This window comes from Macaca thibetana, chromosome 2 (genome assembly GCF_024542745.1).
Source record: "Macaca thibetana thibetana isolate TM-01 chromosome 2, ASM2454274v1, whole genome shotgun sequence".
Taxonomy (NCBI): Eukaryota; Metazoa; Chordata; class Mammalia; order Primates; family Cercopithecidae; genus Macaca; species Macaca thibetana.
Window position 1 is genome coordinate 18,436,226 of NC_065579.1, and position 18,966 is coordinate 18,455,191.

At 37.5% G+C, this 18,966-nt stretch overlaps 1 protein-coding gene across 17 annotated transcripts in view; it reads right to left on the minus strand.

Annotated features, from left to right (window-relative positions):
* Nucleotides 1–18,966, minus strand: part of RBMS3 (RNA binding motif single stranded interacting protein 3) — a 1,212,964-nt gene that overhangs the window by 267,378 nt on the left and 926,620 nt on the right. For all 17 annotated transcript variants that reach the window (XM_050779422.1, XM_050779425.1, XM_050779420.1 and 14 more), the window contains one exon: nucleotides 2,120–2,199. In XM_050779422.1, coding sequence (XP_050635379.1) covers nucleotides 2,120–2,199 — 80 coding nt within the window. The remainder of the gene's footprint in view (nucleotides 1–2,119; nucleotides 2,200–18,966) is intronic.

Below are 18,966 nucleotides of genomic sequence, written 5' to 3' on the forward strand. Positions count from 1 at the left end.
AAAGATTAAATGTCTTTACTTAGCATTTGAAGCCTTTATTCAACTCTAACTTTCAAAGTAATTTATAAATAAGCAGATTCAAGCACTGATGATGATCAATATTGTGTATTTAGTTCTATTATGATGAGTGGAAATCTCAGAAGCATACAGTTACCTCTCCTAAGAGTTTTATAACTGAACATAATTATTTTGTCTTTCTTGTTCCCAGGAGATAAAAATGAGTGAGAAAACTCATAACCAAGTTCCTGCTATTCACGATGTTTCCATTGGGTGTAGCTATGATATTAGATAGGTTAATATCACAGCCTGCATATTCTGGAAGGATGCCCAGACATTTGGGGATTTGTAGTGACTTTCTTTGTCTTCAGCATTAAATTGTATTTGTCAGCAATATGTTCTATGGGGAAAACCAAATGAAATACCTTCAAATCAATCAGGGCAAGAAGGCTTTCAATATGTCTTTTTGACATATCAATTTTTTTAACAAATCAAAAAATTGAGATGTGCTAAAACTTGAATCATCCATAATTTCTACACAGTGTGCTCATTTTTATTTTTATATAATTATATAATTTACACCTAGTTTGAACAACTTCTATATAGATAGGTCTCTGTTGGATAAAATAGGACAAATAAGAGGAAAGTCCACAAACAATGCAACTCCTTTACTCGATGACAGGTTTGAGTAAAGTGTCTTAAAATGTCTGTTTATAAAAAAAAAAAAAAGTATTTCTGCTAAAATGCAAGGGCAGCTAACATGCTGAGATGAAAACTGCTAACTCTTTTCTTAACAACACCATATGTCTCCAATTGGATCATAATGCAGTCAGTTCCCAAGGGAACGTTACACATGGAAGCTAACCAAATCAAGGCACAGTCTTCACTATATGTTGACTCACTGATTAGCCAGCAATCAGCTACTTTAGATTTTCAGATTATGCAAGTTGTCTGTCTGAAGGGTCTTTCTGCATTCTTGACATCCCCCTTAAACAAAGCAAGTCATTACAAAACCCTCCACAAAAATATTTCTCTTTTTGTATACGCTTCCTCTTATCTATAAACTCAATATATTTTAAGAAACTAAAATGCTCAACCTCTGAACTCTCTGATGGGTTTTAAATAGTAGATGCATTATACAGCAAACACTATTGAAATCAAGCTTATAAAGATGAAAGCCACGTATTGTAAGATGAAAGAAGTCACCTTAGTCTCCTCTGAGACTAACAGTATATAAAATACCAACAAATCAACCAACCTGCCTTATTCAGATGATTATTTATGTAATTTTTCTTAGTTTAATACTTCATTCAATTGTTAATTTTTATATAGAAATTATATTTAAAACTTTACTTAGTTAATATTAAAACCTTCCACATACATTACCGCCTCAACTTCTGGCATTTGTAGCTCTGATACACATAATAAATCCAATTATTTCATGTTTAATGTAATTCTTAATAGTATAAAGTTAGAACACTTTATGATGTATATAAAACCTTAGGAATTTTGCCTTGGGAAGTGTGAAATGCCCTGGGATAGTTCAGATTGGGACTTCTCAGACTAGCTCTGATAAATAGACAGTATTTTCTAAAATTTCCAATTTGTCAGTAACCAATATTTTTGTAAAAGAAAATTATGCACTCAGATTTCATGACATTATCAAATCATTATACAAGTTTCTAAATGTTTTCTCTCAGTTTCTATACTTTTCTTGTCATGGACTGGTAAGAAATGTTTCAGGGCTGGCATCAATTTGTGGGATTCATTGTGAAAATCATTGTTTAGGTATTTTGTAACTAAGAAATTGGAATTTTAATATTAATGCTGAGTCATAAACTTCCATCACTTCCAGCACATCATTCTTTAACTATTATTTGCTATGGTTTTCTTCTAATCCACTTTACAAAATTAGCAGCAGAGATTCAAAAAGCCAAAGAAGAATTACCAAAAAGTTTTTGAGAAAGATGAGTTGATACACAGTATTTTTTAAAAATACACATGAATAAAAGCAAACTCCCCAAATCTGCAGTGATCAACAAAGGCTCTACCATGTACTTATTCTAATAAGAGCAATTTAAGTCTCGGCATCATTTAGTGACTAATTAGTGACATTTCTTACCTGGGATGCCTGGTGGTGTTTTCAGATATTTTCCATTAAAATGTTGAATTACCACTTCACATTTTTCAGTAGACTCCATTCTGGGAAAAAAAGGTAAACCAGACGTCATATATGGCTGACAAGAAAAAGAAACTTAAGAAGTAAAGGAAAACCAGAAAGCCATAGAAATACTTGATTTAAGAAATGTACCCCAATTGCCAACTTTTGTCATGACCATGATGACCAGATTAATAAGAGAACATCGCAAACTCATCAATGCTGAGAAAGTATTATTCACTCTTTGAAAGGTGTCTATGTGGAGGGCTCTGTTCTGAGCCTTCTTTCAGAGGTAACCCTGAGGCATTATCTTAATTCACTCAGCAATGTTTGGCAATTGAAAGTGTTCAACAAATGTCTGTTGAATGATGAATTAGCAAACCTGATGGGTAGATCTTGTTATTGTCATTCATATCCATAAGGGCACTGAGGCTTAGACAGATAAACTACCTTTCCAATAAGAGGTAAAGTCAAGATTTGAACTAACACCTCTGCAACAGTAAAGCCTGTGCTATAGCTACTAAGCTATACTACTGATGGATTCCACAGAAGAAGTCGACAAGATGTGTTTTACTTGAACAGCTTGCAGCCTAAAGGACTGATTGGTATAGTAATGTAGTCGTCAGTGTTATGACATTTTTATTGAAAATCCACTGTATGTAACACCCAAAGAGTTAGGTGGGGTCCTACATCTTGAAGGAAGGTATATATATATATATATATATACAAACCTTAGGTTCCGTACTTTCTCAATATTGAATTTTGGACAATGTCTTATTTTTTCATACTATCTTATCAATATTCCTAAACTGGTGTTCTTGTGCCAAATTTTGGCATCTCACATACAACCTGAAGCATGAACATTTTGAGCCAGACCAACATATTTTAAATTTTGGCAATGTTACCATATCTTAAGTACAGTAATATTTGTAGCATTTTCCAAATAATGAATAATATCTGGCCTTTATTATTTTATAAGCGTGGATGGGGAGGATAATAATTAAGGATTAATTCTGATTAAAGGAAATTAAGTCTTCCAAAGAGTATACTAGAGGCAAAAATAAATTTAAGAAACAGCACACATACACATGAAAGAATGTGTATGAAATGTGTAAAATTTGTTCAAAAGGCAAAGTATAATTTTAGATTTTCTGCTGTTATTAATACGAGCTTTCTTGGAATGGTGCCCATCAACGCCAAGTTGTAAAACTTTCCTATGTCTAAATTTTATATGTATTTCAGGACCATATTACATGGCTATATTACAGGACCATATTACATGGCAAAGGAAACAAGATATGAAAAAAATATGTTAACAAATGTCAAGTCAGTTATACATATTTATTACAGTTATAAGAATTCAAATGTGAGAGGAATCCTAGAAGTCAGAGATGATGCTGAGAAGAGGCAAAGAATCTAGGAAAGGCTTTTGGAGAAGTAATTAGGGCAGGGGGCTGAGCTGGGCAGCTTGGAGGGCATGCGTCCTTATTACAGTGTGGTAGAGAGAGCAAGCATATGGCTCAGTGGAAGGTTTGCCCGGGAAATTCTTAAAAATTAACTGAGAGAGGAAGTCAGGGCATCTGTATCACCTGTTTAACAAGTTTGAAGATGATATCAGGAACAAGTTACATTTTGGAGCTATAATTATTTTCTGAAGAAGTTTTGTTTTCAGATGTACATTCCTATGAAGCATGGGATGAGTGTGCATCTGTCTGTATTGATACATATGACAAATCTCTACCGCCAAGCAGGGCTGAATTTACAGGAATGAGGCCTATGTCTTCACACAGAGCCCCACACTTAGAACAACTCTGCACTTGGTTTAAAGTTCTGCCGTCGCCACCTTGAACTTCTTAACAGTGCTTTTAACAAAGGGATCTACATTGTCATCTTTCACCCTAATTTATGTAGTTGATCCTTCTATGACAATAGAGTGCAGGAACCTAACTTAATATAAACGGTTAGTATGTATATCATCAGGTGACCCAAGGGATGCACATAAGTATTATTTTGAAAAAAAAAATTCAGAATGCAATGTTAATAGATAAAAAATAAAAACCCAAACCGTATTTTGTTTACTACTCACTCACAAGTTCCCCTGTATCAGAAGATGTTTGGATAAGAAAGGCAAGAGGAGTCTTTCCTCATTCTAAATATTTAGGAACAGCTAAGTACCATTTTCCTAACTCTTTCAAGTTTCCTTTCCAGTGGAAGCTTTTACTGTAAGTCTTTCAATTGTTTTTTAATCTTTCTTTCTTTTTTTTCTTTTTGAAAGTAGAAAACTTCCATTTCCATGAAGAAAAGAATTCTAACTGTTCTTTCTCTCTTCCCACAGGATCCACTATTGTCTCTTAGGCAAAATAACCTTCCCTCCTAGCAGAGACATGAATGGGAGAGGAAATGTAAGCCCTTAATTACTACAGATGTTACTTTATGGAATTTTTATTCGAGGAGAGCGACAGAATGCAAAGTTTATGCCTCAAAGCCCCCTCTCTGTTCAGTCTCTCTCTGGGTACTCGCCTGGATAAAAGGCAGTTAAGAATCTAAAGCTTGCTTGCAAGAGTCCTACAAATCAAATCCCTTCTCTTTGTCTTAAAATGGCATGGAATTATAAATGAAGACTAATACTAGGGGTGTGTGCGTGTTTATTCTACATAATACATTTTAGGGAATAGAGAGGAAGCTAAAAAAGAAAATCAAGTGGCTAACCCACTCCACCCACTTAAAATATTTTTGTTCTTGTTTGAAAGCCTCAAGTCCTCCCTTCTGTATTCTAAGTATGATCGTCTTTTCTTAACACTGTTTTACAGTCATATCAAGCTGGATGGAGGCTGTTTCTATGAACACAAAGACAGCAGCATAGATTGTTCACTTTGGGTTCATTCAGATTTAACTAAGTGAATGTCTGCTGTGAGCCTTTAGAGACTCCCGTCTCTGAAAGAATAAATGCAATAAAAGTCTGTTTTCTGTAGCTGCCGGCGCTTAGTGTCAAACCATGTTATGCTGCACCACCCAGCAGTGACAATTCCATTTTAATACACGGGGCACATTTTAACAAGGCAAAGCAGTCCCAGCAAAGATGGCAATATAGGAGCTGCCAAGGGGAAAAGTCCCACTGTTCCTCATGCATTTTATGTGGAAGCAGAACAAAAATGAGACTGAGACCCAGAAAGCTCTCGTGGGGGGCGGGGGGGGGGGCGGGAAGAGACTATATTTGAATAGCCATCTTAGGAAGAATGTGCCCATTTTCTTCTCAAGTTTCACAATTAACCTCTCTGAAATGCCAGCTCAAGCTATCTGGAATCTGGCACACGCTTCAGTTGAAACTGACACTAGCATTATCAAGTGAGTCTGAAAAGACAGCACGCCAGACACAGCTGCCTTTATAGGTCCCTTTCAGATGGGCCACTGAATCACTACAACTGCATCTTTTCTTCCTAGGTGGTACCTGAAACCCCTTGTGTCCCTCAGAACATCTCGAGTGCCAGGCCAACCATTCACCTGACAATACATTAATTAGGTTCTTCCAAGGCTCTAATCATTGTATAAAGCTTCAGGGTTTTCTGTTAGGTCTGATGTTTAAATATAAATACACTTTAAAGGTCCTGTTTGACATTCTTTCTTGTCTCAGTACCTAGGAACCTGACTTCAGTCATTTGAAACACACCACAGAATTGTGCTGCTGCTGCTTCCTTTTTTTTTTTTTTTTTTAAACAGCTACTAAGAGGAGCTAGTTTAACAGCCAATACAATTCCCACAGGCAAATTACATCAGATGAGAGGCTGATACAATATTAGTAGAATGTTCTGGGTCAGACTAAATATGCAGAGGTAGAAATATACTTTGCAAAACCATTTGCAGCCTACCTCTGTCACCTCCATAAAGAATCACAGTTTTTGGTCTTAAAGCAATAAGCATTATTAACCATGTGTTTAAAACAAATCCATCCTGTCATTTATTATGGTTAATTAGAGGTTTCCAGTATTGTGAAATGTTTGTGGTTTTGCAATCACAGGCTCTGTACAAACTATTGGCAACTTAGAGTATCTGACTTTGTAAGCCAATCATCCTCATTTCTGGTAAGATTTACGTATGCACAGGGTCAACATTAAAATATTTTTTAAAGTACTAAACTGTGCACTCCTTCTGACATTTCAAAAACAAATTATGTCATTTCTTTCTTAAACCATTGTAATGGAAGGAATAAAATGGTGAGTCCTAGAAACAAAGATGAATGAATGTGATGAATTTTCTTCTCAGTTTTTGCAATTTGTTTTCTTCCTGCCAGGCACCTGACATTCTTAGGATACAAATGGCTTAAGTACCAAACAGTGAAGCTGAGAGGTCTCCCTTATATGCCCTTTTGTAGAAACCAGACATTTTGAGATATCTTGCTCAGCATTACAACACATTCCTCTTAGGAAATGAAACTGTGGATGACAATATTTGACTAATGAAAACACATTCCAGAGTTTGAGAATCACATAATTTCAAGACTGGAAATGGCCTCAGATATCAACTTCTACATTGTACAGATGAAGAAAGTAACACTAGAAGACTGTGAATGGTTTTTTAAAAAACTATTTAGTGGATGAACCTGGAATAGAACTTTTGTCTCATGACTCTCAATTGAGACTATTTGGAAGAGATGCAGCTCCCTTGCTGACCTCATGTCATCCCTCCTGATTTTCTCTACTGACTGATGTACTTCAATCTGTTCAAGGGTAGGATGGGTCCTGCTAGCTCCACTCTACCCAGCCACTATTACTTCAAGAAGTTGTTTTCAAAAATGGAATATAACCTGATATGAGATGTCAAGGGTGTTTCACCTCTGTGGTATTCTCACCCAAAACCCATATAAACTAAGGGTCCTATCATGAGGCAAATAGCTGACAAACTCAGATCTAGAGACATTCAGGCTACCTGGCCAGTACTATTCAAACAAACAAAGCCTAAGAAATTATCACAGATCAGGGCAGGCTGATGAGACAGGACAACTAAATGCAATATGGTAACTGGATTGGATCCTGGAACAGAAAGAGAATGTTAAAGAAAAAGTTGGCAAAATCCAAATAGAGTCTGGAATTTAGTTAATAATAATATGCCAATGTCAGTTTCTTAATTTTGACAAATGTACCACGGTAATTTAAGGTGTTAATGGGGAAAACTGGGTGTGCAGTATATAGAAAATCTATATTATCATTACACTTTCATGTGAAGGTAAACTTATTCCAAAATAAGAAGCTTACTTTTAAAATCAGTGTACATTAAAATTATCAGAAAACTACTTTTAAAAATACCAGTCTCTAGGGCCCAGCCCAGGAGATTCTGACTTAATTGTTTTGGCATGAGGCCCATGTACAAAGATTTCAAAGATACCCAGGTGATTTCAGTGTGCAGCCAGGGTTGAAAACTCCTGTTCCGCAGTTCTGTGTCAGGTATGTGAGACTGGAAACCACGGGCCAAACCCAGTCTACAGGTATGTTCCATTTGGACTGCAAAGAGATTTTGGAAATTTTGAAATGATTGTCAACATTTGAAACTTCGGAGATTTCACATGAAAATTGAAATTTATGATTCCTTTTAATAGATGGGACAGTTTAACCCATGCTTTCTGCATGGCAACTATGACATAATAAAAAATATATTTAGTCTTTTTCTCAGGTTGCTGACACACAGCCTCTAAAACCATTGGAATTTCCTGAGTGATAGGGGTATGTTGTGTTGTTCAGAATAGACTATTTTTAACCACATCTGAGTTTATGCTAATGAGGTCACTCAGGTAGCTTCAGGATGGGGACTGGTCACAAGAAAGACTAAAACTTGATTAGTGGGTTGGAACTTTCAGCCCCACCCTCTCTGACTTCTGAGAAATGGAGAGGGGCTGGAGATTGAGCTCAAACACCAAGGGCCAATGATTTAATCAATCAAACCTAGAAACAACAAAGTTCAGGAAGTTTTCAGGTTGGTGAAGACGTTGATACATGACAGGAGGGTAGTGAGCTCAGAGAGACCACAGAAGCCACACACCCCTTCCCTGATACTTCACCATATGCGTTTCTTTCATTTGAGTTGTATCCTTTATAATAAACTGGTAAACATAAAGTGCTTTGAGAGTCATTTTAGTGAGTTACTAAACCTGAACTGGGGAGTTGTGGGTACTCCCACATTTTGTAGTTGCTGGGAAGAAATGTGGGTAGCTTGGTGATATGGTTTTGCTGTGTCCCCATTCAAATCTCATCTTGAGTTGTAGCTCCTACAATTCTCATGTCCCATGAGAGGGACCTGGTAGGAGGTAATTGAATTGTGGGGGTGGTTTTTTTTCTGTGCTGTTCTCAGGATAGTAAGTCTCATGAGATCTGATGGTTTTATAAAGAACAGTTCCCCTGCACACACTCTCTTGCCTGCCACCATGTAAGACATGCCTTTGCTCCCCCTTCGCCTTCCGCTATGATTGTGAGGCCTCAGCAGCCATGTGGAACTGTGTGTCCATGAAGCCTCTTTTTCTTTATAAATTACCCAGCCTCAGGTATTTCTTCATAGCAGTATAAGAATGGACTAATACACCTGGGCACTCCATTTGCAGCTGGTATGGAACTGAGCCCTTACACCTGTGGAGTCTGATGATGATCAGGTAGTTTGTGTCACAACTGAGTTAAATTATAGGACATCCAATTGATGTCAGAGAATTGGAGAATTGATATGTAAAAATAAGGTATTTGATGTTAGAAAAACCCACACATTTGGTGTCAGAAAAAAAGACATCACAGCAACCATGGAATAAGAGTAAAAGAGCAGTTTTGTTCTTTAAACGAAGTCACTTTGTCATTATTCCTACCAATCTGTATCAATTGCCCATCCTAAGGCAAAATAGTAGGTGCTGTTTGTCACTGAACTTGCATTGTTTATTTTTAATAGTTAAGAGAAAAGAAAAAGTATTTAACTTAATTTATACAGGGATAGTGGTGTATTTCTGTTCACCCTTTCCTAGATGTCCTCTCTGTCCTGCTCTATGCCCCAAGAAAGTGACCCTTCTATCGACTGTGTAATCTTACCTCTTCTGTTTACTGGTTTTCCATTGGGTTCCGCCTATGGAAGCTTGAAAGAACTTCAAAAGGCAAGAGTAGAGAGAAATCTGAGTGATTTTCCCTCTTTCTCTCCCTGTTTTGGCCCTTCTGTCTAGTAGGTGTTGCATCTCTCCCTGTCTACAGTCCTTCCAAGCAATCCCTCCTCTGAGGCTCTAGCTCTCACTGACCTCTGGAAACACCCCTCTCTGGTGACTCCTTTTTTTTTTTTTTTTTTTTTTTAGACGGAGTCTTGCTTTGTCACCCAGACTGGAGTGCACTGGCTCGATCTTGACTCACTGCAACCTCCACCTTCCGGGTTCAAGCAATTCTCTGCCTCAGCCTCCCAAGTAGCTGGGATTATAGGCGCCTGCCACCACGCCTGGCTAATTTTTGTATTTATTAGAGACAGGGTTTCATTCTCTTGGCCAGGCTGGTCTTGAACTCCTTACCTTGTGATCCACCACCTCGGCCTCCCAAAGTGCTTGGGATTACAGGTGTGAGCCACTGTGCCCAGCCACATCTGGTTACTCCTTGAGCTCTCAGGGTGGTAAGGGTCTCCCTTTGCTGCTCCTCTCTGGGAACATCAACATCTCTTTGCCAGTTCCCTTAACACTGCTTCTGTAAATATTTTGTAAATACTCTTTAATTTTCTTCAGTAGAATCATCTGGAGTGAAACTCTGCTTCCATTCAGCATCTTGATGCCTACACTATAAAGCTATCAACAGCATAGGAGTAAAAAAATTATCCCAAAGACTGTGTGTGTCAAGAAGCATATAAGAAATAAAGTTTGCCTTATACTCCATCTAGAAACTACTTCTTTCACTTGGATTACCTGATTACCCCAGTAGGGACACTCATCTGTGTACTCATATAGAGGCATAATTATCTAAATATATTTTTTTTAGCCAGACTAATGTTTCTAGAAGGAATTTTCATAAAGAAATGGCAGAAAATTAAACTTAAATAATCTGAGATAAAGTGAAAATTAAGTATAGGTCTAGAAAAGTCATACCATAAATGACTCTGGAATACATTACCACTTTTAATCAATCTCTTAGCTACAGCCATATTTCATTCCTAGATATTATTGAGAAAAGAAAAATAGCTCAGAGCAGGCTGAACAACGTGAGATATGCAACATTTATCAGGCCCAGAGAGACATAAGTACAGGACTTCAGTCATGGCTCTCTTCCTTGAGTACCCATGCCTAGGGGCAATTGTTTAAAGGCATTTTTGTTCCTTACCAGCTTTCTCACTCTTTATCTTCATATTCCTAGAATTTGTGACACAAAGAACAAGGAACCAATTAATAGCTTATGTTATTTTAATGTAAAGTCTTGAAAACAACTTCTTTTTTCCTTTCAAGATCCACTTGTAACTATTGCCAATTGGACTGTATATTCAGGGCAACATGAATCTAGGTTCCTGGGTGGCAATCTTCAAACTTTGAGCTCAAATAAGCTCTGTACTTATGTTATGTAAGGTGGACATTTTGGTGACTCAGGTGGAACCTGAAGCAGACTTTCAGTGATCTCCTTCAATTTGCTGACAGCTGGAGCCCTGGTATGAGCCTAACTTTCATTCATCTAACCTCACCAGAGTCAATGGAGGTCAGTCAACAGGGTAAGCCCTCCTCAGATTTCAATGCTCCATTCTTGGTTGAAGATTCAGACCAATTCACTTATTGAAACCACACACATTCCTGCCTCAACGTGGTTGGAATTGAAGCTCCACTGTAAGGTAGGAGTTCCATTTGTTATTCTGTAGAGTTTCTGCTGATTGCAGATTTGTGACTTTCACTTTTTCTTTTTGAGCTAGTGTTATTTTTAATTAATTCTTAGAGTTTTTCTATCTTTTGGCTAGGCACGGTGGCTCTCACCTGTAATCCCAGCACTTTGGGAGGCTAAGGCAAGAGGATCACTTGAGGTCATGAGTTCAGACCAGCCTGGCCAACATGGTGAAACCCTGTCTCTACTAAAAATACAAAAATTAGACAGGCATGGTGGTGGGCACCTATAATCTCAGCTACTCAGGAGGCTAAGCCAAGAGAATCCCTTGAACCTGGGAGGCAGAAGTTGCAGTCAGCCAAGATGATGCCACTGCACTCTAGCCTGGGTGACGGTGTGAGACTGTCTCAAAAAAAAAGAGTTTTTCAATCTTTTATCTCATTTAAAATTTTGGTCGGGGAAAAAATAGTTTCTCTCTGAAAAGAAAAAGTGTAATCTTATGGCTGAAGTGAAAAATTTGTAATCTTTAAAACTGGTGAGATTCCACAGCTCAGTTCTATTGACAAATCTAAACATTCTTCTTGGGTACCAAAGTTCCTCTCACTGGGTCTTTTTGATCATTCAAGAAGGAAGTATAATTATGGGCAATCGTACTTCCATAACTGAGTCTAATAATAAAGATTTGCAAGAGCTGTTAGAAGTAGTAGCTGATCTGTTTAGCTTTTGGGGTTCCAGGGGTTACTCTGCACTATTACAACTTGAATTTTGTGTGTGCAATGACGACAAGTCACTGGCAAAAACTGTGGTTTCTGAAGTAGCTGAAATCAGTTACAGTGAATGATTATAAATGTACGGGGCTAGTCATTTCTTCGGGTGTTTAGATAGAAAGACAGGTTTGAACACTTGAAGGTGGAGGAAACACTTTCCCTCAAGGCATAAAACTCCTCCTGTGGGAGGGTGGTCTGATCACAGAGTGTGCTGATGGGCACTGGGTCAACTACCAGTCTTGAGGGAATGTCTTTGCAGTGAGGTGCATTGTGGAAATATTGCATAGCCCGGTCTTGTGGCATTTCTCTCTTCTGAGAATGAGAAGATTCTCATCTCAGAATTCAGTGTAAAAGTGGGACCGTTCAATTTTAAATATCTAGGTGCACTGCCTTTCAGTTTTGCCTGCTTTTCACATATGTCAATATTAGGGCCACAAAACTGCAAATGCTTTCATTTTGCTGTTCACTAAAGGGCTCAACCCTGAAGTTAATAATCTAATCAATACATAAGCTAAGTTGAGAATACCACCTATCTAACTAGATTGATCTCCAAAATATGACTTTCTGGCATTTAGCTGGCTATTTTGAAACTCTTTGTAAAATAGATTTACATATATAAAGGAAATCTCTGCTTGCAGAAGCATCTCCCTTACTGCACCTAAGCCACTAGAAACTTTTATGATAGGAAAAACAGTGCCTTAAAGTTTATAAAACACACCTTACTTTTGCTTCAGATATTTTTACTGCTAATCTTATCTTGACCGGGCCTTTACTTATGCCCTTCTTTGTCCCAGTAAATAATGGTGTTTAGATCTAAGTTCTGTGCCTTTGGGATGTAAATTTTCACCTGAGTCATGTCTTTGGGATTGTAAATTTATGATAGCCTAGCTAATAATTGTTTGGGGCTTGACAGTCTAAAGCGGAAAGAAACTATTTGCAAACTGGCAAATGGAGAACCTTATAAAGCTATTAATACAAAATTTGCTTCCATGTGTCCTGGATGTCTATATGTTTATATGTGGCATGTGTATGTGACATTTTACTACCAACATATATGAACAACCTCCAATTAACTGTCTTAAAGAAAATGTAAGTGGTTAAATCAGGTATTTTATCAGAAAGATAGAAACTACATACAGACAGGAGGCAGGGAAATACTGGGTAGAAGAGGGTGGTTCCCTGGCGAGGGCTCCACCCTCAAGCCTGGACCCAAGGCCCTAAAAGAGAACCTCACATCCCTGTTTTCCCACCCAAACGTTGCCTTTTCCAAAACCACCCTGGCCTGCCCCACCCTCCACCCTGTACCCATAAAAACTCCAAGATCCACTGGCAGAGAAGGAGAAAAGAGGAACCAGCTGGATGTTAGAGAGAAGCAGCTTAACTTCAGAGGGATGGCTTGACAGCAGAATTTCATAGAAGAGTTCTGCCACAGATGGCCCAACTCCAGGGGAAGATTATCTTCCCACTCTATTGCCCTTCCAGCTCCCCTTCCTGCTGAGAACTACTTCTACCATACAATAAAATCCTCCACATTCACCACCCTCCAAATTGTTTGTGTGACCTCACTCCTCCTGGATGCTGGACAAGAACCGAGGTGAGGGCAAAGAGGCCGTCATACTAATTGAGCTATTAAACACTGAAGCCATCCATAGATGACAAAGCTAAAGGACCACACAGTAACACACATCCTCTGGGGCTCTAGGGGTCGTAGGCAACCCCTAGGCGCTGCCATGGGCCCGTACAGTGTTTTTTCCTGCAGGCGCCCAAAGGCACTGGCCCCGGCTCCTGCACCAGCTCACCTGCTTGCTAACCCTCCCACGAGGGGTTTGAGTGCTGCGGGCTGCCTAACCGAGCAACCCCTTTGTGAGTCCCACAAAGGTACCAAGGGAACTATCCTGTCTCAAAACCAGCTCAAGTGCCTTTTAGTTCACTTGATTTGAGTAAATCTTTGGTAAATAAGACTAGTTTAATATTGTTGGTTTAGTGAAAATAGCTGTCTTCTGATCAGGAAAATACCAAGGTATTTATCCATAGAATTTTTGCTTAGGTAGTGGCAGAACATTTTAAGCAAGTTGTAGAGGGTTTGCAGAAGATTAATCTTGGGAAAGAAATTTTGTGTGTGTTCAAGTTGTCTAAAATTAGAAAGAAATTATGTATATGTTTTTCTAAAAATTGAGCATTAGTATCAGAAGCACACTGGTGCAAGGTCACAGTCTGTGCCCCTATGTTGCCACAGGGTTTTCTCAGAAGACTGATCATTTTTAATAGAAAATTCCAAAAGGTTATAAAAGGTTTATGGAAATCTTATCTTGTGAGGTCAAAACTGATTGAGATTGGATGGATTTGGTTATAGCGTTTTATTAAAATTAGCTTTAGTATTGATAATACACTAAAAGTAAAATGTGGTTTTCTCCTTAGAACAAGAATTTTGTGTAGTATTAATAAGAGGTAGTAAAAGATTTGTTTACTTTTTGAGCAAACTGTAAAATAATTAAGTTGCAGGGAGAGTTTCCCTCATGTTGTCTTTATTAGGTCCCTTGATTGGGTATTAAACCTCTTCTCTATCAAATAATAACAAATTTTGCTTTCTGAAACCTTTGAATTATCATTTCCACAAAATAAATGACTATTATTATGCACTGACTTCTGATCCTATTTTGATCATGTGTTTTAAACATTTTTTTAACTTCAATATCGAGTGTTTTAAACCTTTAATACTTTGAATATTTCCAAAAATTAAATTTCAAATTCTAAAATTATCTTTTGATCTGTACTAACTTGGACATAAAAGAGGAACCCCCGGAAGTCCAGGAGAGACATATAACGCTTATTTGGTATGTTAAAATCATACAGGAAACATTGTCAAATAAGAAATGCTGTTTATATGGACACATAGAGGGGAACAGCACACACTGGGGCCCTTCGGAAGGTGGAAGGCAGGAGGAAGGAGAGGATCAGAAAAATAACTAATGGGTACTAGGCTTAATATATGGGTGATGAAGTAATCTGTGCAACAAACCTCCATGACACAAGTTTCCCTATATAATGAACCTACACATGTGCCCCTGAAGTTAAATAAAAGTTAGAAAAATAGGTTTCAGCTATATTAGTATACATGTATTCCAGAATGAAAAAAGAAACCTGTTCCACTGGTGAATCCACTAAAAACATCCTCTTGTCGTCATCCACAAACAATTATTGTTTCATTTTAAGTCTTCTCAAAAAGTTATTTATAATCAGCTATAGTCCAAAATTTACTTCTTCTTCAAGGAAATTCATGGAAAAGAACCCCAACACGAATTTTTGAATAAAGATTTCCGATAACTTTAGCGATCTTACCTTTGGACTAAGTAAAATCTTCCAGAACTCTAATTAAAACGCTGATACATTAATGAAGATTGCTAACTCAACATCAATCAAAAGTTATTTCAATTTGCTGAACTGATAGAGGACTAAAATGATTTTTATGACTTTTATATTTGCAACATTACTGACTCTTTCATATTCTGTCTTATTTTCTTTTCAGCTATTCATAGCTTATAGCAACTGGGTAAAGTATACATTTGCAAGCAAAATCGAAACGTTTACCTTTCTCTTTAGCTGATTTCTTCAAAATATGGAAACTAAGAATGAGTATTCTCATTTTATGGCAATATAGTTATTTGCATAAGTTCAATAAGAATATATTTGTTTTTTGCTAACAGGCACATTGAACACTGGTAATTTTACCAAAGCTTTTATTGGAATGGCATATTTTTAGATATCACCAGATTGCTTTGAGGAATTATAGTTGACTTTATAAACTCAATAAAAAGCCCCTTGAAAAGAGTGGCATTATACATTTTTACATGGTTCTCTTACAAGGTTCCTGACCTTATGATAAGTAAAGAATATCACTTTCTGACAGGCCCAGAAACCTCAAGATATTCTGGGACCTCAAGAAGAGAGGATTTTACCCAATTCATACAGGTATTACACGCACAACCAGACGACAAATCCTTGGCTTGTTTTCCTAGCCTTAGGAGGCTTTTAAAAATGTAATTTGAGATTCCTTATGAAAAAGTTCTAGCAAAGCCAACTTAAAGGAGCCTATATGGCCATTCATTATTTTTGTTATAATTTGTACAAATAATCAGGCAAAGTATACTACAAAAACTTATTTTGTAAATAAATTGATTAGACTAAGAATTATCCTTGGTTTACATGGGGAACTGGAGAGAGAAAAATTATGTTTCAGAAGAAAACTATAGCACACCTGCTATTAGATTCCAGCACTGACTATTGTTTTTGAGTTTTTATAATTTTCCTATATTTTAGACTAAATCCAGAATTATTTCCTGGCTATGACTCTCTAAAGGAAAGGGGTTTAATTTTCTTCAGGATGTTTTTAGTGGACTCACTAGTGGAACAGGTTTCTTTTTTCATTCTGGAATACATGTTCTCTTCTTGATTGTAATCCTTATGTGCAATATGTATCTCTCATTGTTTTACTGCTTCTGAGAAAATTAAAGTCATAATATTCTAAAGACCAGGATGATTTAACAAGTGACAGCAACTATATCAATACGTTGACTGAGATTTGGCTAAAGTCTCATTTTTGCCACCCTGTGATACTATTCCAATTCAGCTTGAGGCACACTTAAAATTTCTTACTGAGATGTATTGTCTCCCCTGCCTCTTCCCCACAAACCCACCTGGGTGGGCCTGGATCATTTGGGAATGAGCCTTCCTAATGATGCAGAACTAAGGAGTCAAAATGCTTTTAGTTCATCTACTATGCTTTCTTCAAAACATCTTGATGAAATGGAGGGAAATGAGAAAACAAAAGTAGCTCAGATCAGGCTGAGCTCTGTGAGGTATGCAAAATTTATTCTACTCAGAAAGCCAAGAATATGAGACTTTCGGTCATGCCCCTCCTCACAGCATCCATGCCCAGGGTAATTTTTTAAAGGCATTTTTGTTCTTAATTAGCTGCCTCTACCATTATCTCCATCGCCCAGGCTGGAGTGCAGTGGCGCGATCTCGGCTCACTGCAAGCTCCACCTCCCGGGTTCACGCCATTCTCCTGCCTCAGCCTCCCGAGTAGCTGGGACTACAGGCGCCCACAATCTCCATGTTCTTGGAATCTGTGATACAAAGAACCATGTATAGCCAATCAATAGCTTATGTTACTTTAATGTATATTCTTAGTAAAAACTGGAAAACTGCCTCTTCTTTTTTCCTTTCAAGACCCACTTGTAACTACTGCTAATTGGACTGTATATCCAGGGCAACTTGAATCTAAGCTCCTGAGTGGCCGTCTTCAAGCTCTGAGCTCAAATAAACTCTGTACTTAATCATATTTTCAGAATCTCATTATTTAAGGCTGATACTATTACCTGTTACATCTCTTTCCCTTACTCAGTGTTTCACAATTTTGTTTCCTTTCTATTTCCCAAACGTGCCGAACTTGGCCCCACCTTAGATTTTCTACTTCCTTTTCTCTTTGCCAGGATTGTTCTCTTCCCTCCCTACTCCCACTAAGAGATTTTCTTGGCTGGTTGTTTCTGATTTATATTTTAGTTTCAATGTTCCTTCTGAAAACAGAACATAATTCTCTTAACTCTTGCTTCCTATTGCCCTGTACTCTCTATTACACGCCTATGTTTGGTGTGTTTTTGTAATACTTTCATTATCTGATGTTTGATTATTTGTTTATTACATACTTATTGTCATCTCCCTGATAGAGGCAGGAGGCAGACAAATACCTAGGCAGATAGGGAAGGGTCCCCAGTGAAACCTCACGTTCAAGCCTGAAACAGCCTGAAGGCTGAAAGACATGACTGCTGGTTCTGACTGAAAGCTGTGACCCAGAGGGAAACTTCTGCCCCTGTTTGCCTGCTCTTTCCTGTTTGATTCTTTCTGAATAATGCCTTTTAACCAATCAAATGTTGCCTTTTCCAATACTACCTAGGGCTATACTACCCCTTTCTGCTGAGACTTTTCCTTTTGCTTAATAAATTCTGCCCTTCTCACCCTTCAATGTATCCACATGCCTAATTTTTCCTGGACATGAGACAAGAACCCAAATTTAGTTGAACTAGGGAGAAAAATCCTGCATCATCCCCAATCCAGTAGAATGTTGGTCTGTAAAAGCAGATATTGTTTTTTGTGTGTGTACATCTCAGAATTACTTCATCTATAACAATTACTGGAATACTGACAAAGCCAGTATTGGATAATAGTGACCAAGCATATTTATTCAATAAACTAAAAGAAAGAATGAAATGATTACATATATATATGTGTGTGTGTGTGTGTATATATATATATGTATATATATATTTGAGCCAAATCTCAGTCAACTTATTGATATAGTTGCTGTCACTCGTTGAATCATCCTGGTCTTTAGAATATTATGACTTCAATATAATTTATAATTATAATTATATTACATTACAATATAATTGTATTGTATTGTATTGCAAGCTAAGTTATTTCAAACCCATGTAGAACCATGTTTATAACCATAGAGATACAGAGAATAAATGTATTAGCCCAATTCATAGAAAGCTGAGAGTGTAGAAAATATACTAAATAAAAGAGGCTGAAACTTGTTGTCCAAACGATATTGGGCTATATTTCCACCTCTTACTTTTCTATTGGCCGGAAGCAGACTAGCTGCCTCTAACGCCACCACTTTTCTGGATGCTCCAATAGTCCTTGTCATGCTTTGTGTTTACTGCAGGTACAGGTCAAAGACATCTTATGAGCCCTAAGCATACTGAATGGCCACCATTTCTAATCTGGAGGTAACAAAGCTCCCTCAATTCCATTTTATAGAGGTAAATGATTTTTCAGAACTCTCTTCCCATTTCACAGAGGGCATTATTTGGTATGTGGTCATTTTTATTTTATTATAATAAAGCAATAAAGTATATATTGTATCCCCTTCATCAGATTTTTATAAAGGCATATATACAACTAGACTGGAGTCTCAGAGATTTCAGAATAACAAATTATTTGATGCAATGTATTTATTTAGTTGATTCACTGGTTGGTTAGGGTTTTGAAACTCAGGGCTCTCAATGTATGAAAAAGAAAGTAGAATGTTTAACACTCTCCAGCTATGATTCTGACTTTCTGATGGTAAGAGAAAGAGAAAGAGGCAAGGAGAAGAAACAAATGAAGTTAAAAGATGAGACACACAAAAGAAGAACAAAGATGAAGAAGCTGCAGGGGGTCCAGGAGTATACTCTCCAGCAGACCA